The following is a 25,630-nucleotide window of genomic DNA, read 5'->3' on the forward strand; positions in this document are numbered from 1 at the left end:
CCAGTCCTGCCTATTGTAGGCATTTGCAGAGTGAACCAGCAGATGGGAGTGCTCTGTGTGTATGTCTCTCTCTGGAATAAATAAGTAGATAAATTCTGAAAAATTACACGAGAAAGCAGAAGATTCTGGCTTAAACTTGAAGCTTGGAAATGTATAGTGTTACAGTATAGCTGAAGTACTATTTGTTAGAATGACTAAAAAGTAACTTGGCGGGGCTGCTTCTGTGGCTTATCGGGTAAAGCGGCCACCTGCAGTGCCGGCATCCCATATGGGCACTAGTTTGAGTTCCAGCTGCTCTCTGCTATGGTCTGGGAAAGCAGTAGAAGATGGTCCAAGTCTTTGGGCCTCTGCACCACCATGGGAGTCCTGGAAGAAACTCCTGGCTCCTGGCTTAGGATCGGCATAGCTCCAGCCATTGCAGCCAATTGGGGGGTAAATCAGTGGATGGAAGACCTCTCTCGGTCTCTGTCTCTATCTCTCTCCTTTATCTCTCTCTCTTTCTTTCTGCCTCTCTTCCTCTTTCTCTCTCTGTAACTCTGACTTTCAAATAAATAAATCTTAAAAAAAAAAAAAAGTAACTTGGCTAGGAGTTTGGAAAAACATGAGTCAGTTGCTGTCCTAGTTTCTTCCCCTCCCCCACCTTGAGTGTTATCAAAAGATAGTTATATACATGTATGTTACAATCTGATGCAAATAAATAAAGAGAAGCAGGGTGGGATGGAGGGGCAAATGATAGATTGAAGGCCAAAAAATTAGGTTACTTACTCACATTGTAGATGTAAGACAAGGAGAACACGATGATGGGCGTAACTACAGTAACCCATTCCTGAAGACAGGGAAACTTGTCAGATCAAAGCCAAGAAATTCCAAATGGGAGTACATGCTTTGTTCCTAAGGGCAGAGAACATGAGGTGGATTTTATGGTAAATATATCATTCACTTCACAATGGATAGTTAGAATTGGAGTGAAACTTGGAATTGCTTTATCCTGCAGAATGAAGAGTAAAATAATAGATAGGTTTTAACATCTAAGAAGCATAGGCATCATCCCCACCTGCTCACTGAATTTGGAATTAACAATAAAATACCAGCTTTATCATTGAAAACACTTGGGTGTCATGGCTAGAGCTTCTAGTACTGATGAACTCACATATTCATGATGAATCAGCTCAAAGATTTTAAACAGAGTCAGAAAACAAAGTAGAATTAGCAAAAGTTGCATCCTGCAATGCAAAGGAAAATGAATAGGGGCATGTGTATAGAGTGATTTAAAAGATGAAAAAATTCCATCCTTTGCAAAAGAAATGTAATAAGCCCCCAAACCTTATAAATATAGAAGGAGTCTCTAGAGGACCAATTTAGGGTAATTTCTCCATTTTCAATATTTCTGTGGCAAAATTTTAATTTTGGGCTATTTTTTATTTACTACTTAACACTATATTTCACAGCCCTCCCAAATGTGCCAATGAGATCACCTAAGATCATTCTGTTTAAAATTTTAAGTAAGCAAAACACTGGTTTTAAACTATGCTTAAATATTTTTATATACCACTTTATAATATTTACCCTTTGTCTTTGTGAACCAAGTTTGCTGAGAAAAACTGGTTTAGAAAATAAAACTTACCTTGGAATACTTGGAATTAGAGTCCAGGTTTACCTTTTTCACTGATTTGGGATGCTTATGAACAAAATCACAATCAAGTTGAGCCTTTTTTTCTGGCCAATGAATTGAAAATAAGGCAAATTTGAGAGGAAATTAAAGCCAACGACAAATGTACTTATTTGTAAAGTACTTATAAAAAGGGGGAATGGTTAAAACTCATATACATTCTGACTGCATTAAATTATGAGTAATTGACAGGTTGTATTTTAATCAGAATTGTGAGAGAGTGATGAAGAAAGATAGAAAAGGTGAAACAGGTTACTCAGAGAAGGTTCATATGGAGAAACAAAGATGAGGAGGAAAGAGATAGGATCCAGAAACAAGTGTAGATAAATTATACAATGAGAAAAGCCAGGGAAAAGAAGGAAATAATAGGAAAGGAAGCGGAGGAAAGACAACTCCTAATTTCCGGACTGAACATTCATTCCCAGTGTTATTTTATCACTCTGTCAAATGTTCCAGGTCTCAGCATCTCTGCTTTTGAATTGAGAATAATAGAGTTGGAGGTTCTGACTGTGGGTCGGAGTCTTTGAAGCTTTTATGGCTGCAAGATCGGAATCAAATCTTTGGCCCAAATGCATTGATATAATATGGACTCTGTTCCCATTTCCTTAAGTTCTCCTTCTTTCCAATCATAGGATTTCACTAAGCACTACCAAAGGAGACCACTGATGTTGGTCCCAGCTCCATCTGTTTATGGCAAAAGGACAACAGTGACTCTTCCCCAGTGGAGCTCAACACTCAACTTTTTTGTCTTCGTTTCCTCATGGAGCACTTAGAAAATCTTACTTCTTAAGACATTCCGATCGGTCTGAAAATCAGGTTCATACAGCTGTACTAGTTTCTAGAACAAATAACCCATGATTAACATGGGTAGTATCTCTTTTTACTGTTTTGGGAGACTTGTCTATTGCTTGACAAATCTCATGTTAAGAACCAGTTGGTCTGAGCCAAGCCATATAGTTCAGGACTATAAAGCGGCAGTAAAGACAAGAAGAAAAAAACTAAAATATAATGCATATTCTTAGTTTGTAGGATCTCTTTCCACTTTACTCATTTGTATAATCACCTTTATCTTTTTTGTGAATTTCTCCCATGTGCACATTAGACAAGTTTACATAGAAGTACCTTCCTCAGATACTGTGCTAAACAGAGAAAAGTAGAAAAATTCAATTCATCAGTTGTTAATCTTATTGGAACCTCTAGTGAGAACAAAAATCATACAGGTAACTTTCAGTGCAGTTATTTACTAAAAGTGAGTTTTTTTGGGAAATTTTATGGGTTGATCTCAGAACCCTCTATAGCAGGAGGTAGATATGCTAAAAGAAATTCCTTCATTGAGTAGTTTAAACCACAAGAAATGTCCTTTGGCTTGAGCACCTTTAAATCATAAAATATTTCAATTATTTATATTCTTCTGACACAGTTGCCAAAGGAATAGTCAATTAAAAAAAAAGGTTTATGTTGATTTCATAATCCAGAATTTACTATTTCTTGTTTATCTTGAAGGGATCCTTCATCAATTTAATACCAGATAGGAAATTAGTCAGTTCTTCCTCTTTTTGCCTTGTGATTTCCCTCATTTGCATCCTCTCTCCCCAAATTAGCTTAGTATTTTGAATTATGAAACAGTCAAGGAGGTTACTTTTTCATTTACATTTGTAATATTTTTTATTTTGTAGCAATAGGAAGTGAAAATATTGGGGAATGTGATAAACAACCATTAAGTTCTGTAAATACATGTTGATGAAGTCCAGCTCTAAGAGCTGTCTCACATGTGATGGTGGACTTTGTTCTGACACAGGAGTTAAACAAAGAGAACGAGTTTTTTAAGTGAGTTTGCAATTATATGTGACCTTTCACATTTCTGGTTATAAAGATGTTTGCAAGAGAATAAACTTCTCATGGCAGAAGGTAAGACTACTTTTAAAATCTGAGGAATGAGAAGTGTGTGGCTTGTGTGGTGGTAGCACACTGTGATTGGACAATCTGTGACTTAATCCTTAATGATCTCTTGGTCTGCCTGCCAAGAAATGCTTCCCAATGTGATATCAACCATTACTGGGGCAACTTTTACAAGTGCGCACTTTGGAACAAGTCACAGTGCTCTCTCCTCTGGTCTCATAGGCTGTGACTTTCCGGACCTCTTACAATTGTCTGACGGGGGACACTTATCTGAAGAGCAGAGCAGTGGTCTTTAACAAATCATGGAATACTTTTTTCTCTGTTCTGGTGGACTACGTAGCAATGATGGAGACAGCTCAGATTGCGTGTTAAGTCTCTGCAACAGGAAGTGTGATGCATCCCCACTGGTGATGGGAACTGGGATGAACCTGCTACTGTTCCATGGGTTAGTGTTTTGTATTTGGAAGATGTGTTTGCATACAGAATTTTCACCAGAAAGTTTTTATAGCAAATATTTTATGTCAGAAGTTTATTTTATTGGTAAAATATTAAATAATATACAGAATTAAAAACTGCACTTACACTTCTGAAAAGAAATAAATCTTGGACAAATTATATGCTTATTCCTGAGATTCCCTAAATTTATTCCAGTAGCTGTGCACTCAGACAGTACAAACCTTTATAATATAATCCTTTTCACAAAGTATTACAAAGTTTCTGCAGCTTCTTTAGTTTATACACACATACAGACACACACTCACACATGCATATACAACACTCATACACATACACAGTACCCACATACATGCACAAAACATGTATGTGTGCATATTAAAAACAAAGAAAATACAAGTCCCATATTTTAGTCTGCAGTGATAAAACTGTTTAGCGGAGGTCTCCAATTCAGTATATAGCAGAGTGACTTGTCACACAGCTGCAAAGACTGTTTCAATATTTCCATAGTAAACCTCATTTTCCGAGGTATAGTATTTGAGCCTTAAAAAAACTACATTACACTGAGTGAACCTGACATACAAGGTCTGGAATTTTAATTTTACATATATATTTATATATATTTCTGTTTAAACAATAGTTTTTATTTCCCCAAATTATTAGTTTGAAAAAAAATGAGGTTTACTGGTTTGACCTATTTTTTTTTTTTGCTTCTAAAACTCAAAACATCCTAGAAACTGTCAAGCAATTAGTCTTTAAAATAGTCTAATTACCTTTGGTATTGTTAAAGAAAAATATTCTAAAATGGCCAAGACACATACTATACAAATGCAGTAACTGCCTTTAAAAGAAATGCCAAAGAAATGTTCTCTTTTAACAAAATGTGTATTTACATTACAGCAGTTTTACTACAGGAGTACAGGTATAGAAAAGGAAATCCAGCATACTACATATAAATATGTATGATACGAAAAATACTTTTTAACTTAAATTTGTATGAAAACAGGACAGCTCCAAATATTTTAAAAAAATTTTTCTTCAGTAAATGATGTGTTTAAAATTGAGCTAAGTGCTTTGCTTTTATTTAAGTTCACTTTCAAAAAGAGAATGAAATAAAAATATTAAATATTAGGTTAATTTAGAGCTCTGGTCAAAAGGCCTAAGAAAATTCAGTCTGTAAGAATTTCAACTTTAGGACACATTTCTCAGGCAAAAGTTTACTAATTTCAATGGAAATGTAGCCTAAATAGATGCCATGAGATTAGAACAGTGGTTTCCATATCTGATCTTTTGACTGGGGAGTGTTTTTCACTTTGCTTCTTGTAGCCTTTAACACACATCCTATGATCTGAAAGGGTTTCTTTTTGTCATTAGCTAAAGAGTAGGTCAGAAAAGAAAAAAATCACCATAGTTTTTAAGACTTTAAGGGGGGTATTGCACTTGTACAGAAAGAAAATAGTATCTTTTAAACTTAATAGTAGAAACAATCACTCTGGGATTGCAAATAACAAATGGTCTAAAAGGTCCAACTATTAAAAGCAAATAGGTGGCCTGGAGACCCCCTCCAAACCTGGAATAATTTACAGTAATGTTAAAGCATTTTTCTCCAGTGGGGAGAAAATTAAGACTCTTTGCTTTACAACTTTAATGTCTTTTAAAATACTTCCAAAAAAAAAAAAAAATCAAATAATCACTCATGCCAAACATTTTCAGAAGAAAGCCAAACCAGAATGCAAATCCCACAAAAAGGAAGGCAAAAATACCATAAAAGGTTCATATAACCTCTGGATTCATAATTTAGTACCCAATGTTGGAAAGTGAAAGTCACGTGTGGGTTATATAGCTTATTATTTTTAATCCAACCACTTCTCTTTTTAATATAAAATTACACTTGAGTATAAAAATATGTCAGCAGATTACACAGCTAACAACAATCACAAACAAAAAATTAAGACATAAGAGATGAATGAATTGGAAATTAGAGTTGACCTAATCTTCAAACTAGTGGGGGGGAGGTGAGATAAAGACATCCAGAGACAGTTATGAGAGACTGACAGAAGAGAAAGAGGTAGGGGCAGAATTTACAAAATTTAGGAAGCGACAACAGAGAGATTCGTTTACATACAAGGGGAAGTGACCTTTGTTCAAAATCTGAGAGTGCCTGACAAATTTTTTCTAATCACTGTTTCAGAATTTGAACTACTTAAAAAAAGCCCAAGAATATACAACGAAAACCAAAACCCAGATTTTTTTTTCCCTTGTTACAGTGTATTCATTTCGTAAAAAATCCATTTCTAGGAAATTAGATCCTGATAAGTGCATAGTAGGGGATTCAGTGACCTCCACCCGTTCAAGAAGCTTTCCTTACTGTATGTCACTTGAGGTAATCTGAGGGCCCGTTCACTGCAAACTGGCTTATCTGTACCTATATGAAGTCATATGCTGCTCTTTATGTGGCTTAGCAGAGGGCCTCTGAATTTTATGTTTTATTCACAATAAAAAGGATATCTTAAAAAACTAGTCATTCATGTACCACTCTTGAGTATGGGACAAGGGTTAATTCACAACCAATTTATACAGAAAATATACAAATGCAATGTTATGGGAGAAAAACCCCAACAACAGAATTATGAACTTATTTCTAAGAGTGCACGTGAAAAATATTCACAAACTTACAGTACAGCAAGATAAAACTAAAAAGCTAGAAATAGAATGTTACATAAAAACATTATGGAGATTCCAAAATTTTAGGTTTCTGCAATAAATGTAAAAATATTCAAGGTATCATTTTTGGCCTAGCAATACACTATGATAAAAAGAAACACTAGCATATCACAGCTTCTTGGTCACAGGACATTTGCTTTGTAGAACAAGCAGCTCATTTTTAAAAAAGCTGTCATATCCTAACACATCCATCGCAAGTAATACACAATCATGGTACGAAACCATGTGAGATTTTGCTTTGGAGAATAGCAATGTGATATGACTGTTCATTTTGTTTTGTTCAAGGATTATTTTTTTTTACATTGTTCCATGAAACATTAATAGATTACATGATAGAGGTTCCAAGACTAGAAAAACACTAGTCTGGAGATGAAAATCCCAGACAATACTGTATTTTATTGACCAAAAATTCCATTAATAAATCCTTGTGTGATACAGAACTTATTTTTCCTTAAAACAGAATGAAAATATATACCATAATTAAGTTCACAGCTAAAATTTCACTGTACCTTATATTTTACCTGCATTTTCTTGTAATGGTATTCAGAAATACTATCAAACTAAAAAAGGTATTAAAATCTGGTTTCAAGATTTCCTTTGAACAGCCAAGCTGAAAGTTTCTGTATTGGAAATTGCTTTAACAGTTTTGCCATAAGAACACAAAGATGAATTATATAGTACTCAATTTTAAGTGATTTTTTAAAAATACACAATAAAAGTGTTGTAGAGCTACAACAGCTAACCAACACTCTCAATGCATTTTAAAAAGGCACCAATATAAAAACTTTTTATACGTATTTAATACATTAAATCCAAGATTTTAAGAGACCAGTTACTGTATATTTTAATTATTTTGCAGAAACTGGAGAATTAAAAATATTCTAACATAACTTTCATATATACAAGCTTCAATTTCACCCCTGGCCCCACACTTTTTTTTTTCTTTTGGATTTGGGGAATCTTGTTTTAGAATAATCTTCATGTACATAGTACTTATAATATATAAAATATAAATGAAAATGACCACAAATGTTACTTATCCCTTTCTGTAAAATGACTAATCCAAAGTTAAAAAAAAAAAAAAGAGGAACCAGTACATCTTCCAGTGTCAGTGCCGACCTAAAATTAGTGGTACAGTTTTTTGTTTGCATTTTTGCTGCCTCTTCTGCTCTTTTCCACCATAAGAAATCATTTCAGAGAAAAGATGAAGTAAGTTTTGGAAAAAAAATTAAAACTTGATTTTCATTGAAATACTTTCTCTGATGGAAATTTTATTAAGCATTTATAAAATACCATAAAGATTTGATGGTTTTGTGAGGTATAAAGCTGAGGCACAAAAACACAAACAAAAAATTATAAAAATCACTAAAATAGTTTTGCATTTCTCTATTTGCCAACAAGTAAAACTATTCTATATTTTCTTCCTAGTCCACAAGGAATTTATATTTCTTTAAATTTATATCAATCCATTTTTAATCTTTGTTTCCATTGTTTCATTTTGTTCTAGAAGTAAATAACAAATACCCAAGGTTTAGTAGTTGCCACTAGTCCTAAAGGCATACCAGTAACTTCTTTAATATTTCTTAATACAGCCTGGTAAAGTGAACCCACCTAAATGCTCAGGCATTAACTACAATTTTAACTCTTATAACACAGCTGATCACTCTAATTGCTTTAAGAGAATGTATGTGATACACAGATACATAAACTATGATTCATACATATAACTGCCTGTAGGTATGTAGGGGAATAGCTTCCTACTTTGTAGCCAAATCTAATACTAGTCTCTCATTCTTCAATTTTGTCCCCCCAGAAAATTCCTAATGGAATGTTTCTTCAACTTGAAATCTTTGTCAGTCTGCCTACTAGTCACTTACACTGTTTTAAAAAGCCCAGTTAGAATGGCTTTTTACAACGGATTCATTACTATTAGAGGCAACATGCCTCTCCAATACAAGCTGGAGATAAAATTCTGGGCAAAATTAGGGCAAAACAATGTGATGAAATTTACTTTTTTTTTTTTTTTCCTTTTTGCCAGACTAGAAAATATACTGAGTAACCCATTTTCATGTTCCTCAAATACTTTCTGTAATATGAAATCTCACCTAGATAAACTGGGCATACAACTGTTATGTAAAAGTTGATTTATTTGGTGTCTGACCCTCACATTTATTTTTAGGTTTACCATGTTGCATATTTCCTTTTGTGAAGCAAGAAAATACAGCCATCCAGAGTTTCTCAGAAAGCACTATGTCCACAAAAATTCTTTCTAACCTAGAAATTTGAATTGACCTTGTCCCCATTTATCCTTACCACACCTCTTTCTATTCCTCAAGTCATGAAGCTTAGAAAATACAAGTGTACACTTGTAGCAAATATACTTTCATAACTATTAACTCTTTCCAATAAAATAAATTTCTCGAAAAGATGAAATCAGAGAAAAGGAGAGTGCATTAGTACTGTCTTCACTTGGGAACTACACAACTTTTAGGGCCACCTAAATTCAGTTTCATCCCAGGGCAGGTAGGTACATGATTGTTCATATACTGAAAACAAAATTAAACAGGCAGAAAATTCAAAGATGCTGCCAGCGGAAATTCACACGCAGCCAACATTATGAACATATTGGCTAGCACTCATATGTTTTCCTAAACTGCTATAAAACATAAAATCGTAAGTGTTAGAATTATTTACCTTATCCAAAAGAAAAAAAAATAGCATTCTAATTATTACTGGGGAGATGTTCAGGGAGGTGGAGGAAAAGGAGTCTCAAAACCATGTTTTACCTTTGAATCAATTGTATGTTCACAATGCACCAAGGCATTCAGGGGTTAAAAAAAAGGAACAGCTGACATTCTATATACCTCTGTTTTGGTGCATTCTCTTAAATTTGAAAGTAGAGTCTGGAGATTTCTCCAAAAGTAATTACCATCAGGACTATTAAAAGAGAGCTGCATTGTAACCATTTTTACCTTGTTCAGGCTGTGTTAGTGCTTAAAAGTGCGTAAATAAGCAAATGGTAAACTAGAAAAATGAGTTAAGAGCAGTTTTGGGGGCCTAACTTGCCTCTCTCCACAATTCCCTGGTCAAATGACACTGGAGTAAGAGACATCATTTTAGCACTCTATTTAGTGGTCTGTTAGAGCAGTTTTTAACTATTCCACAGAATTCCAGTATTCAGAGATAGTTATCAAATAACTCATTGATGGCCAGTCCCGTCCTTCCAAACACAAGTACCGCCTTCCAAAATGACTTGAATCAGTATCAATCAGTTCTGCCCTCCTCTAATGATGCTGGACTGCAAAGAAAACACAGCACTCATGGAAACGAAGTTAAAAGCTGTACATGAAATATGACAACATATATCATGTATGGATTGAGGATAGAGAAATTTGGTATTAAGGTACTGAGATTCATTTCTGACAAGGACTTATAGAGCTGAATATTTTTAAAACAGAAAACTAGGACCTTTGCTTCGGGGTTCTGCCAAGCTCTAGACTTGATGAAAGGTGAAAGAACTTTGTTGTGTGTCTGCCTGATCTGTAGTTCACTTTACAGGTTACAAAGAAGTTCCCTTGCTTTTGCAGCAGCAGTAGTAAATATTATTATTGAAGAAATACTAGCATAAATAGCCCTAGTTCAATGACCTTGGAAGGGTTCAAGTCACCACATTCAGGTCAAATTAGCAACTGCTCTGAGGAGATTTGGAAAGAAACAGCCTACAGCAAGATTTTTAAGATCTTCCACTCCAAGAGTAAAAGATGAACGAACTATGGAGAGAACACTGGGTGGTCACAGCTTGAAAAAAACAGTGAAAAGAGAAATACCAGAAAAGGGATTTCTAAGTGGGTTTCTCCCCCACCCCACCCCTACTGTTAACCTAATTACATTTTTCTGCTGACTGGTTAACACTGATTAAATGCTGATAAAGTGACAATTGTAAGCACACTTTAAGAAACAAACACATATACTATGTTGCCATCACATCACAATTTTTTAAACTCCCCAATTTATGAAAAGTAGAGTCCCTTCTGGAAATTATTGACTGTCTCTTATTCACTCTTAGACCATATGTTATTCTGAAAACTACATAAAAATACTATCCGTTAAAGGTGTTAAAAGTAAGGCTGCCAGGGTGTCTATAAAATGCCAGTCATCAAAACTATGGAAAACAGTGCTTAAGTTTAGAAAAATAAGATCAGAGGACCTCAGATATGTTGTAGGTGTAACTACCTGTAGTTTAAAAGTTTTGCTGTATGGTACAATGTAAAACATACTGAATTATAAATTCCATAGGGTAAGTAAACATAGAACCCACAACAACTCAATGCATCCTAGGAGTTATCACTGAAAAATAACAACATGTCTGTGTTCCATGATTTCTAAAGAACAAAAAAATCAGTTTACATTTTGAAACAAATTCTTTGAAGAGTACAGTTACTTATACCATTTTAAACTGCCAAAGTTCTATCCAGAAAACTCTAAACTTTCTTGCCTCCAATCATAATCCTCGGATATCAGTGGCAAATTAGAATCTCTTAGGTAAATCTATCTGCGTCAAATGATTTTGTTTCAAAGCATGATATGCCTTACATCTGTGTGTGGCAGAAATGAACTGCTTTAAATTCCCACCAAATAAACAAGCCAAGATATCAAGAAACAATATTCCCGTCCCTTCTCTCTTCTGTTTCTTCCTTACTTTAATTAGGCAGAGCAAATGACATTGTGTCCACAAAATAAAATTATTGACAGTAATAATATTTCTTAAAAAAGGTATGTCAACATCTGAGGGGAGGTGGGATCGTAAGTGCAGTATTTCTTCATGTGCAGTTCTTTACTTCATAGGGGTCCCTTTGGAATGAAAAGGCCTAGTGGAATGTGTGCTCCCCTCGAACAATGTGTGATGAAAACTCATATCGGTCCTGGCTTCTGTAGCCACAGATGTTGCATTCCAGTGGGTCCCGGTAGCCATGGCAACCCATGTGAATGGTGTACATGACATGGTCTAGGAAAAGGACTCGGCAGTGCTCGCACTTGAAGGCCCTGATCTGTTCTCCTTCTCCATTGAAGACCTTGTAGATGTCCTTCAGAGAGCCCTTAGGAACCTTGGTGGTGTCCAAAGCCTTGACATCCTCCTTCATGTAAGCTGGGCTTTGTTTCCTCTTGGGATTTAAGGCAGGGTTTCCTTGGTAGGACTGGTGGTCATCATGGCTGCTTTCTGAGTCAGTAGAATCCAGGCAGCTATTGCTGGGAGAGGCCTCTCTTTCCTGGGGTCGACTCTTTGGTCTGATGAGAGAGATAGGGCCATCCATGTTGTTTTCATGACTATCAGAGGTTTCCCTGCTAATGGGTCTTTCTATCCTATTTGGATGATAGACCTGAGAATAAGCTGAGCTTATAACCGGGGCCACCTCAGCGATTGTGCTTGGCGGGTGCTGCATCAGAGGGTGAAGGGCCTCAGCTCCAAGGTAGGTGATTGCATTGTTGATGGCTTGGTCCATCATATGAGACTGCATCAGCTCAGCCTCCTTCTCATATGTTAAGTTCATATCAAAATGAATATCTGGGTAACTGAATCGCATGAGCTTTTCCCCTAAAATGGAGAGGGAGAGATAAAAGAGCAATATTTAGTGATTGGCTTAAAAATATGAAAAAGTATAAAGTTAATCACCTCGATTTTCTATAATAAAACACATTTTACTCTTCAGATCAAGTATTTGTACTCTTTATTTCTACTGAGACGCAAAGATACTCTTAACATGAAAGGATTAGTAAGAAAAAGTTCATAAACTATTATTGTTACAATGCCATCACAAGAATGCATCCAGTGTGAAAGGTATGAGTTTGTCTTATTTTCATTTTCTACTAAAATTCTCATTTGAATAGAGCTCAAGACCATAGGAAAAGGAATAAATACAGGTGGAAATAAATCAGAAACTGCTTTTTTTTTTTTTCATATTCCAGACACAGTGACTAAGTTTCAAAAATCATAAAAACAAGGGAGGTCTGGTTATAACTAATTGTCCCTTCATTGTATATAGGCTGAATTTGGTAAATTTAGCTTCTATTTTGGAAGAAAATCATAGAGCTGATATATGTTATTCTGGATAAATTTTAAAAGTTGGTATTAAATTACTTTTAAAAAATTCTATCACTTGATAAAATGAATGAAATACCAAACTATTTAAAAATAGTACTCATTTCCAAAAAGACTTGCTCATAAACTTGGAAAGCCATATGTTTTGGTTTTTACTGCTTACTCATTTCCACCATATATCATTCTTATTCAGAAATACTGGTATTGTTAGTTTTCCATATTTTTTCTTGACTGAAGTATGTTTGTAGTTTTTCCTTTAATATTTACTTCAACAAATGTAATTTTGCTTTAACATAATTCCTGAATATTAACAATAAAACAGTTTTGGGTTAAAATAGGAAAAGGTAATTTTAATTTTTCTCCAGATATGGTCATATCTGGACAAAATATTTCATTTTCAAAAATTCTGCCACCAAACCAATGTGATCCAATTATTTACCCTGTTAAAATGTTACAGATAAATGCTTCTTAAATGCTTCTTCAAAGATTCATGGAAAGTGTGTATTATGCAAGAAAAAACTATGCATAGCTGTCAAAATAATCTTTGTAAATTCTATTTTCCATAAACTTGTTGAAGCCCACACGGACTTGTTATAAGTGTTTAGTATGTTGTTGTTGGTGGAAAGCACATTTGGGTAGTTAGTATTATTTCAGATTTAAAGAAATGGTCTTAATATGAGATCAGCATAATGACTGGAGTAATGACAACTGAAGAAAATAATGGTGAGAATTATCTCATGGTATCCAATTTATGATACCGCAGTGTCAAGAATTTTAAAGTTAAGCTAAATAAACCTGATCTATATTTTCTAAAAGCTCACAGTTTAGCAAAATGACAGCAACTTAAGAATCATTTATAATATAGTGTTATATGTGCTATGGGGATCAACTAAGAGCAATATTTTACTCAGGGAGTGAAGAAAGACTGCTTGAGGAAGTGGTATCACGAATAAGAATGTGATGGTAAACATCACCCAAGTAAAGAAATATGGAATTGGAACAGTGGGGAGGAAGGCTTGGAGGCAAAATAGAATGACTTATGAGTAAGGAATTATTGTATTTCAATACAGGATAGAGTAGAAACAAATGAGAAAGGAGAGTCCAGTAACATGGGACAAAATTAAGACAATGCTCCATTTTACAGCTAAGGAATTTTATTCTGAGAGTAACAAGGATTGAAAAGATTAAATAGGGAGGTACCCTGTTATTCATTTGCAAGAGGGTTTAGGAAGTCTTTGGCTGTAGAGGTCATGGTGGCCAGAACTAGCTGTAGTGGTAGTAGAGAAAAGTTGATGAAATGTAGAGAAACTTAGAACATAGTGTTGCTAGGCTTGATGATCATCTAGATAAACAGATGAGAAAGAGAAAGAAGCATAAAGTCCTGGCTTCTGGTCTTCAAAACTTAGTGGAAGACAATGAGATAGAAAAGATGATAAATTCAGATTGGGGACACAATGAGTAATTGCCATGTCCAGTAAATACTTAGTGTGTCAAACTCAGGAGAGAGATCTGGGCTTATGATATAGACGTAAGAATTAGCAGTTGATAGAAAACAACTCCTGAAGCCGTGGAAATAGATTTCACCTAGGCGCAAGTGAAATATAAAGAAGAGAGGGTAAAAAATACAACGTGGAAAGCATTCTTATGCCGACTCATAGACCAGAGCAAGTAGGATGCTTGCACTAAGCACCATGTTTAGAAAGCCTTGGACTTGCTCTTCATGGAATAAGTAGTTTGTAGGGCCAAGGGAACAGGCTGATACTCTGGGTTTTAGGACCCCTAGAATCCCTTCACCATATGGCTCTGAGCCTCATTCCAGAGTCTGAACAGTCTTATCCTGGGGTCCATCTTCCTGAGTATCAACTGTGCTACTGGGAAGCACATAAATAAGCCTGGAGTGCAGCCAAGGTACTATTCTTTGTGTACTGTATATGGGATGCAATGTAAAAAGGACCTGGACAAGCAGGCCTGCACATATATGTGAGAGGCCCTTTTCTGTAATGGACAGAAACAGGAACTCAGGAACTAGGCCTAAGAGATATCTGTAGGTCAGAGTCTGCAAGGAATTTGAGGAATTCTATATTTATTTGAATTTAGCCTTAAGGTAGGATGGTAGAACATAGATTTTCCAGCTTGATTTATAATAATAAAATATTTAGGCATATGAATGGGGCCCCCATTAGCTCTGTGCTGTATCTGCACAGTTGTTAGGAATAAGGCCATAAAGACTGAGAAGGAGATGTCAGAGAAGCTAGAAGAAATGCAAGAGAGATCAATGCCATACAAACCAAGGAAGGAATGTGTTTCAAAAAGAAGTGACCATTCGGTAGAGGAAAAGTCTCTCTAGGAGTTTTGTAAGATATATGTAAAAAATGTCCATAGGACTTGGCACTACAAAACCTAGTGGTGATCCCATGAGAATAGTTTTAGTGGGGCATGGGAGAAAAAGGTTGTACAGACTGTGAAATGAATAGAAGAAATCTATCAACAATTCCATCTTTGAGAATAAGGAAAGATGTGGTAGTGGCTAGAAGAAGATTTGGATTTGAAGGAAGTTTTTTTTTTTTTTTTTTTTAAATTAGGAGAGTTTATCACATAAAATGCCAATAAGAAAATGATAATAGAGGGTAGAAGTTAAAAAAAATAAGTGAGGAAGAGGAAAAGTAAAAATGTGAAGTCTTTGGGAGGCCAGGAGAGGAAGCTTCCAGGGCAAAAAAGGAAGAATTAACCTTAATCAGTAAAGGGATACTCTTTCATTGAAAGAAGGAAAAATGAATAAAGTTATTTGTTTGAATGCACACAGATTGGCTATATTCCATTGAAATGATTAGTTTGATTGAAAGCTGGATATAAGATCAAGAAGGAATGAGATACTATGTTTGTGCAAAGTAGAGAAAGGCTGAAATGGTCATTAGGGGAGTAAGAAAAGATTGTATAGGGATGGGTTAGAGGGGCACTTCTATATAGCATGGATGGGTCACCTGGTATTTGAGTTCAATTACTTGTATTAACTCATAAGGCCATGGATTTTCTCCAGAGGTACTAGCAACTGAGATATAAATATGGGAAAAAAAAAAAAAGCTTAGTTTGCCTGATGAGAAAGAAGGGCTTTCACTACTGACAGGACAGTAAGACAAGAGTCGGGAATATCAACAAGAGAACAGCAGAAGGGATAAGCCATGGAATCTAAGCCAGAGGAACAGCCAAATATATCTGTAGAATGTTCGGGGATCATTGGCCTGAGGAGTTGGTAATGTCAAAGAGTATTTAAGGGACATGTGAAAAGGAATTTATGGTGAATGTGGAATGATGATTTGTTTTGTTTTATTTTGAAAGCATTCATTGGAGTAGTTATTGTTTATTTTGATTCTATTCTAGTAACATATAATAAAGAAAAAATTCTTTCAGAGTCTTTTTAAAAAAAGTCATTATTTTAGAACCATACTGTAGTTTTCTAAAACTTTGTCCCTGTTTTGTAAGGAATACAAGAAAATCAAATTGAGAACAGCCTCTGTAAATCATAGGAAACATGAAAAAAAGTAACAAAGAGATTATATGAATTTAGTTAATTTATACAATTAATCACATCCATAGTCAACTTTAAAAATGAACTATATTTTTCTTTTTTTAATGGCTATCCATAAACAGGAAGAAATAGGGACATAAAAAATATTCTCCTAGGGTTGAAGGGGCCTTAAACTGACTTTGTATGAACTATCATCATTAGAGTCCTCCTCTAGCCTTCTTTCATTGAATTCTCAACAAATTCCTCCAGCTAGTCTGAAAGTGATAATTTTGATTAGTTAATTCATCAGATTTAGTCTGAAAGAACATTTTCTCTATGTTTTTTGTATTAATAAGGTGTTATTATCCTTTCATCTCTGAAATAACCCAAGAAAATATTTTCTACTAATCATCATTCAATCAGGATATCCCATAATGCTTTCTGATGCTAGATTGTGAGAAGTTTTGTATATTTTTTTCTGATACTTCTTGTCATATATTGTCTGTAAGAATAGATATTGCATACACATTGAATGAAATTCTTTAATGGTTTTCTTTCTATTGAATTTTTGTTATTCATACATGGCTTTTAAAAAAGATGCTTGCTGTATCCTCAGAGACACTTCATAACTTACAGCACACATTCAAAATGATGCCAACATGGTCTATCAAAGGGCATCTCAGGGTTTGGAAATGAAAAAGGAAAGTTTAAATATATGATATTTAATCTATTAAAATCATTAACTGGATGCAAAAACAAAGATCAAAATAGAAAATATAGTCCTAACTATGTAACATCTTGAATATAGTTTTCTACAGTAGTTTTTTCTTCTTTTTTTTAAGATTTGTTTTATTTATTTGAAAGGCAGAGTTAGAGAGAGAGAGGGAGAGAAGGAGAGAGGAAGAGAGGGAGAGGGAGAGGGAGAGGGCGAGGGCGAGGGAGAGGGAGAGGGAGCCTGCCATCTGCTAGTTCACTCCCCAAATGGTAGCAATAGCCAGGCTGAGCTAGGTTGATGCCAGAAGCCAGGAGCTTTTTCTGGATCCCTACATGGGTGCAGGGGCTCAAGTACTTTTGGACTATCTTCCATAGCTGGATCAGAAGTGGAGCAGCTGGGATTTGGACTGGTACCTATATGGGTGCCGGCACTGCAGGCAGTTGCTTAACCTGCTATGCCACAGCACTGGTCCCTCTACATTAGTTTTTTAAACATAATTTAAAACAAGTTTTCTTAATTCTAGAACAAATACTAAAAGAATATCATGTAAAGAAAACAGTTAAAAATTTGGCACTAATGTAAATTAAACAGATACAAAACTGACCCAATAGGGTTGACCAATTCCCCTCTGCATTATTATTTTTAAAATAATCACATTTTAGTTTTTACATGCTATTTCATTTTGAATAACATTACATTTTAAGAAGGTGACTTAATTACTGTCAGTCTTTATTTCTAAAGATGTGCCCATGCCTAAGAGTACGTGTGTGTGTGTGTGTGTATGTGCAAGTGTACACATATGAGATGAGTATTTTATGAGCTAAAATACATCATATATATTTCTAATACATGGGAAGTTAACGTTTTCCAAATAAAATGACCTTGTAAAGAGAAAAGCATCTGTAACGCTTACCCACAAACTTTTGTGGAGTGGAGCTTTTACGTTTTCCCATATTCCCTGTGAGCTTCTCCATGACAGCAGGTCTCTCAAAAGGCACCAGAGAAATATTGTTGTCCATAATAGGCTCTTGTTCCTTACAATCTTCCATAGGAGGTACTATATAAAACCACATAAAAATGCATTCTGATAATGTCTTCAACATTTTGTAAGAAACAAAGTTGGATTTGCCATCTAAATACAGGTTATAAAAACATTATCTAGTATGCTTGAACAAACCAAGTAGAAAGAGTAAACTTTGGTGTAAAAGTATACTCTGATTTTACAAATACACATGGAATTTGTTTTTATCTGAATCTCTCTCAGATCAATGATTTAAATCATTGCCACTTTTGGTGGCAACACATTCATCTGATTTCTCATCTCATTCCTCTGAAAGTGTTTTTAACATTGATTAAAATCAATAATATTTTAGGACTTCATTATTTCCAAGGCTTTTGGAGTTCAGTTTTTTGAAAACAAGTAAACTTGTTTTGGAGGAAAACTTAAACACAGACTATCACCACAATATTTAAGCATTTTTTCCACTCATACATGTTTCTGCAGCAGATTTTCTATTTGATGAGCTGCTAGCTCTATTGGCAGTGCTTAAATACCTGCGTAAAGCAGCCTTCATAAGGAGATCCAATTCTGAACATGTCTATGCACAGTAAACTGTGGCAGCTTTATGATCGTAATTTATTTTAAAACAGTTCTTCAGTAGAATACAAGAATCTATTTCCAAACTGGCACACTGGCTCACTAAACAACTGCCTTAATTCATCAGACATAAACTTTCCAATGCTGCTCTTTCTTTATCTCATTTGTTTAAGTTCTACGGGATAATATGTTAGCCTTTAGATACCGACATTAGATACTGATATTCACTTAGACAAAGAATTTTTAAAAGTTGCCTTTGCATAGAAATACTTTCTTAGGATGTTTAGAGATAGGGTTATATCTCAGAAAGATCAGATCAGCAAATTAAAACCAATGGTTGTTCACAAGAAACCTAGTTTAATAGTTTTGATTGCTGTTGCTTTCTCCAGTTGTACTTGTGCCAGTACTGTTTGGAAACCTAAAGACTTGATGTTGGATATCTTCACTTGTTCAGCAGGCACTGTAAAATGATGGACTCTAATCTATTGATTTCTATAAGACAGTCCCACTGTGTAAAATAGAATACATTCTCATTTAAGGGGAACCTGCAGATGGACATTAGAATAAAATGGAAAGCAAGAGATGAAGGTTAAGAAAATCAAGTACACAATTCAGGTGATGAATTTAATAGCAAATACAGGCTTCTGATTCTGAAGAAAGGAAAAACAGCAGCAAAATTATTTCCTAATTTAGAGATGTTTAAATTAATCAATATTCAATCTAAGTATTTGCTAAAGTAGTGAATGAGTCAAAAAAATTTAACATCTAATTTTAATAAGAGGCCCTCTGCCTATGAATAGCAATGGATTCCACAATTCTGAGTATTAATTTGGAGAAACAAATTTTAAGATGAGATTTAGTAACACTTAGGTTATTTTCTGCACTGAAATACCTCACGATATATCCAAGTGTGAAAAGTATGTCCCAAGATACAAAAAGCTTTATATTCTTTTTTAAAAACTAGAAATAATACTTAACAGAAAAGGATTTCAAAAGAAAAGTAAAGAATTTTTTAAAAAATGAAGAATGGCCATAGTATTCAGATAAGAGAGACTGTGGGAGATAGAATGGTAGAAATGATGTGGTGGGAAACTGGGTACTTGGATGCAGATTATAGTCAAAACTAACTTTTCTTTTGCACAGTAGACTCATAGGCATTTACTGTATTATTAAAGATAACTATACATTTACAAAACAGTCCATGCACTGGCCAAAGATCAAGACCCAAAATGAGAATTTGGAAACAAATAGTTCTAAAGTTTACTTTGAAAAAAAAAAAAAAAGAAATGAAAGCGGGTTAACAGGATTTACCCCCTCTCTTTGAATATGCTAATTAGTTCTCAAATGAGTAGTTAAAACTTGGCAGTTTTTGCTCTAAGTACCACCCTGAATTTTCATATTTGCACACATTTAAAACTCAAAACGAAACCTGGGTGTGGGAACTGTCTCACGCCACATCCACCTCAATTCAGATGATCTGTCCCAAGTTCAATGAAGCTCATGTGAACTGAAAACAATAGCTCTGGCAGAGTTTTGTCTGCCTTTTTTCCAACAACTCTTTACATGCTAAAAAATCTTGTTTCTATACCAGGGGATTCCAGTTCAATCCCATCAAGGTTGCATGTACCAATGCCATCTCACTAGTCCATTTGACCAATTTCTGTTCACAATTGATCATAATGATAGGACTAAGAATCAAAGGGATCACATAAACAAGACTAGTGTCTGAAAATACTAACCGATAGAACAAAAAAGTGAGAGAACGATCCAACATGGAAAGTGGGATACACAGGAGACTCATAGAATGGCAGATGTCCTAAATAGCACTCTGGCCTCAGAATCAGCCCTTAAGGCATTTGGATATGGCTGAAGAGCCCATGAGAGTATTTCAGGCATGGAAAGCCAAGACACTCTGTCAAAAAAAAAAAAAAATGACCTAAATGAAAGATCTCTGTGAGTGAGATCCCAGTGGAAAGAACGGGGCCATCAAAGAAGGAGGTACCTTTCTCTGAAGGGAAGAGAGAACTTCCACTTTGACTACGACCTTGTCTAAATATGATCAGAGTTGGTGAACTCAAAAGGCCTCCATAGCCTTGGCAACTCATGACAGGAGCCTAGGGTGATTACTGATGCCATAAACAACAGTGTCAATTTGTTAAGTCAACAACAGGAGTCACTGTGCACTTACTTCTCATGTAGGATCTCTGTCCTTAATGTGCTGTACATTGTGATTTAATGCTATAACTAGTACTTCAAACAGTATTTTTCACTTTGTGTTTCCATGTGGGTGCAAACTGTTGAAATCTTTACTTAATATATACTAAACTGATCTTCTGTATATAAAGAGAATAAAAAATGAATCTCGATATGAATGGGAGGGGAGAGGAAGCGGGAAAGGGGAGGGTTGCGGGTGGGAGGGAAGTTATGGGGGGTGGGGAGAAAGCCATTGTAATCCATAAGCTGTACTTTGGAAATTTATATTCATTAAATAAAAGTTAAAAAAAAATGTGAATCATAAAAAAAAAAAATCTTGTTTCTACCATACTGGTGGTAACTACTTACACATACTAGATGCTAACTACTGTTTTAAAGATTTGCATGTAATAATTTGTTTTTAACTCTTTCAACAACCCCATGAAATATGTGCGACTACCATTTTTACATTTCATATGGGGAAACAAAGACCCAGACATTTTAAGTAATTTCCTCAGGGTTTACATCTAGCTAATAGAGATGTCGTTAGTAGGAGGTCTACCTCCAAAGCCTGGGCTCTTAGCTCTTAACCACTATGCTATCCTATTATTTGTATTTTTAGCACTGCCTTTTAATACACCAGTTTGACATATCTGTAAGATCTATCATTGGGAAAAGATCTGATTTTATCTACCCCCAACTATGTAACTAATTTTTTTTTTTTTTGCTTTGATGGATCTGAGTTCTACTCATAGAACTGTTTCTGAATAAATAGTGCTTAAGACACAAAATTTTGTTAGATATCTCAATACTACACTAATCACCTCGTGAAGCATTTATCTATGCTAAAGACACAGCAATGTGCTAGCTTCACTTGTTTGAGCAAATTTCATTAGTGAACATCTTACTTGATCTCATTTTTGAAGTTGTCAACAGGACAAAAATATATTTATATTTGCCTTATATCCTTATCTTATCATATTAGGAAATCATAGAGGCATAAGAGTATTCCTAACATATCATTTTTTAAGCCAAATAATCTATACAAAATTCAAATACTAAGAAGAAAAAGTAAGGGAAATGGAGTGGGTCTCAAGTTTGCTCTCTGGACAGGAGAGGCCAGGGTACCCCCATACGCATGTGCAATGGGAGAGAAAATGGAGGAATCTGGAAAACATCATGCTGAGTGATGTCCCAAAGGGACAAATATCATATGTTCTCCCTGATCAGTGACAACTCACCGAGCACCAAAAAGGAAACCTGCTGAAGTGAAATGAACACTATGAGAAACAATGACTTGTTCAGCCCTTGTCCTGACTGTCGAGGAACAACTTAATACTTTACCCTTTTTATTATTTTTTTGTTCTATTTAATACTGTTGGTTGAACTCTTTAAAAAAAATACAAAAACAAAGACCTTTTCACTTTTCTTGACAGCATTTGATACTTGTGCTGAAATTTTCTCTGATTTCTGTGAAATCACTCTTTTCATGTTACTACCTGCTTTTAACTCACGTTCATGACTCCCCTCAACACCAGTTCTGAGGTGCTTTTGCTCTTGCAAATGTCTCACTATACACTTAGTCATGTTGTATACTGCTATGGTTTGGATATAATTTATTCCTCCGAGGTTCGTGTACTGTAAGCTTGGTAGTCAATTTAATGGTATTGAAAGGTGGGTAGAACCTTGGAGAGGTAGGGCCTAGTGGAAGGTTGATTTAGTTACTGAGGTCATAGCCCTCAGGAGAGACTTGGTGCCAGTCTGGCAGCGTGGGTAGTCTTGCAGGAACAGATTAATTCCTGAAAGAGCAGATTGTTATAAAAGAATGAACCTGGTCTTTCTCTACTCTCTTGTTTACCTTCATGCCAAGTGACATCTCCTATCTCCCCAAGCTCACTTGTGCTGCTGCCATGTGTTACTATGCACCACAAAGATCTTACCAGAAGCCATTGCCAGAGCCATGCTCCTTGGCCTCCAAAGCCATGAGTCTAAATAAGCCTCTTTTCCTTATAAAGTAACAGCCTCAGGTATTTTGCTATAACAACACAAAATAGACCAGGACACATTCTGAAAACCTATTACTTCAGGCTATTATGTATGTAATGATGCCTCCCACATTTTTTTTATTTCCTTCCCAGAACCCTCTCAGAGCTTTGTATATTCAGCTTCCTTCTAGACAGTTTTTATTGGCTGGCTTACAGGCACAAAGAGATAATGTGTTCAAAAACTGAAATTGTCATTTTCCTCCACAAACTTTCTTCTATTATCTTTCTTATCATTCTATTATCTTTCTTATCTTCTATTATCTTTCTTCACTTATCTAACCTTTCTGAATATTCCAGGCTACTTAACCCACCTTGATCACTGTGACAATCTCCTAAGTGGTCTGCTTGCCTCTTGACTTCTCTGACCCACTTCCCATATTTCCAGCAACAAAATGTAAATCTAATCTTGTCTTTTTAGAACAAAGTACAAAATTCTTTGCTTAGCACAACAGGTTTTTGATATTCTGTCCAGAGTCTATTTCCCTAGCATTATCATCTTTTGATTTCTCTCATCCTTACCATTTGGGCTCCAAGGACACAAAGGTATTTTATTATCCTTAATTGTCCATGCTCTTCTAGCTGTCTATTTCTTCCAAAGTTCATGAAAAAATGGAATTGAAATATAAGTTTATTTTGGTGCAAAAGTTTTTAAAATTCATGCATAAATTTTTCATAACATGCATTTCCATAAACTTTTTGAAGACTCCCCATAATAGCTTGCTGTTTTTGCCTTTCAAAAACAGCTCCAATGTAACTTTTCCTGGAAACGCTTCTTGGACAACCAGTCTGATTTGTACTGCTTATTATGCGCAGTTTCAATGTTTAGACTTTTGGGTTATTTCTTCCAATAGGTAGTAAATAACCTTAAGGATTATGTTTTGACTTTGTGTCTCTAGTACCTTTTGTGAAGCAAGACAGATGTAATATTCAGTGGAGGTTTAATGAATGACATAACGAAGTCAATGTTTTCACCCAATGGAAATGAATCAAAAACCTTACTAGAAAATTGGCAAGTTCCCAATTATGCCTCTATTTGTTTGATAAAGAATCACCCTTTCCTGAATAATTTAAACCATAAGCCTAAGAACTTGTCTCAAAGTTGGCTGTTTTACTGATTCACACTTTCATTTTTGTCTTTAGGCAAGGAAGAAAAACGTAATTGCATAATTTGGTTTTAAAATTTTTTCTTTAAGATGAACAGGCTTGGAAAATGAGCATAAAGATAACATTCAAATAAGAATCTGCCACAAAGCCCAGTTCATTGTGATTTTCATTTCCAAAACTGTAAGTCATGAAATTCTTGCCTTTTCCTCAAGCCCAATCAAGATTTATAAAATGTTTTATTCAGCCTCCTAAATATGTCTTTAGTATGGCATCCTGTTATTTTCTCTTGCCACTGGCTTTTCAATTTCCTTGGAATTATCACTTCCAGTGTCTCCTCACATCCCACTTCCTACCTCAGGCAGAAACCTATCCCATACTCTACACTGGTGACATTTTTCTTTAGAATACACAAATTTTTTTCCCTCAGTGGTTCCCCATCAGTTACATTATTAATTGCAAACACTGTACACTGGGTGAGCACAAAAGGTTCTGCCTTTGTACCACAACTTATTTCAGCCTCATACCTTCTATTCCTTATCTTTGAATGTGCTCAATGTCTAGAAATCTTGATGTTTTATGTCTCCAAACCTATTTTCTGCCTGGAATTTACATGTTCTGTGTCCTGTCCCATCTATGCAATTTTCTTCAAAAATTTTTTTTGTTTTATTTGAGAAGCAGAAAGAAGGAAAGCGCAGCAGACAGACAGAGCTCACATTTGCGGGCTCACTCCCTAATGCTCACAACAGCCTGGGCAGGGCCAGACCAAAGCAGGGAGCCAGGAAATCCAATGAGTATTCCTATATGGGGATCAGTCTTCATTAGTAGGAAGTTGGAGTCAGGAGCTAGTGTGGTCACTGAACCCACCAGGTACTATGATAGGGGATGTGAGCATCCTAACTGCTGGGTTAAATGCCTATTCTCAATCAATGTAATTTCTACTCAGTGCTCATAGGTGGGTCAAGCACTGCTTTATACAAGAAGCTTTCTTTGACTTCTCATTACATTGTTAGGTTAGCACTACAGGGAGCTCCTAGACAATTGTACACACATCTAAACCAGAGCTTTTGCTTCATTTCATTTGATTTTAAAAAGTACCTATTTCCTACCAGACTCTAAGTATATAAAATAAACTGTTTCCATTTACCTTGATATTCCTACAATGTTCCATAACTTTGACACACAGTAAGCCCTTGATAAATACTTCCTGAATGAGTAAAAGAATGACTTTCTTCACATACTTTTTTTTTTTTTTAAACTAGAAGAGTCAATGTGGGCAAGAAGATATTTTGGAAAAGAGACTAGGAAATATAACTATGTCACACACACAGAGTAATCCATTTCATGAAACTAATGACAACCACAATGATGGCAAACCTCATACTATCACTAGAAGAAGAGAAAAAAATAGGTTATAGCAGGATAGGAAGCAAGGGAAGTGGGGAGAAACAAGTGGCTCTGTTTAGGGGATACATTCCAAGCCATGTATATGAGACAAGGCTAATGATGAACTGCAGTAGTATTTTACTCATGGATTTCTCTATGTGTCCTTTATCTCTCTTGGCCTTTATCAACTCCTACCTCATATCGTCAATTCTCCATTAAGCTTGTTAAAAGGAAAAGTACATTAAG

The 25,630-nt window shown here is 35.3% G+C and overlaps 1 protein-coding gene across 15 annotated transcripts in view; it reads right to left on the minus strand.

The window, feature by feature from the left end:
* Positions 1 to 4,146: 4,146 nt before the first annotated feature.
* Positions 4,147 to 25,630, minus strand: part of IKZF2 (IKAROS family zinc finger 2) — a 169,919-nt gene continuing 148,435 nt past the window's right edge. For all 15 annotated transcript variants that reach the window (XM_062191163.1, XM_062191145.1, XM_062191060.1 and 12 more), the window contains 2 exons: positions 17,976 to 18,119; positions 4,147 to 12,338 (listed from right to left, as the gene is read on the minus strand). In XM_062191163.1, the coding sequence (XP_062047147.1) occupies positions 11,614 to 12,338; positions 17,976 to 18,119 (869 nt within the window). In that variant the 3' untranslated portion in view covers positions 4,147 to 11,613. The remainder of the gene's footprint in view (positions 12,339 to 17,975; positions 18,120 to 25,630) is intronic.

Source organism: Lepus europaeus, chromosome 1 (genome assembly GCF_033115175.1).
Source record: "Lepus europaeus isolate LE1 chromosome 1, mLepTim1.pri, whole genome shotgun sequence".
Taxonomy (NCBI): domain Eukaryota; kingdom Metazoa; phylum Chordata; class Mammalia; order Lagomorpha; family Leporidae; genus Lepus; species Lepus europaeus.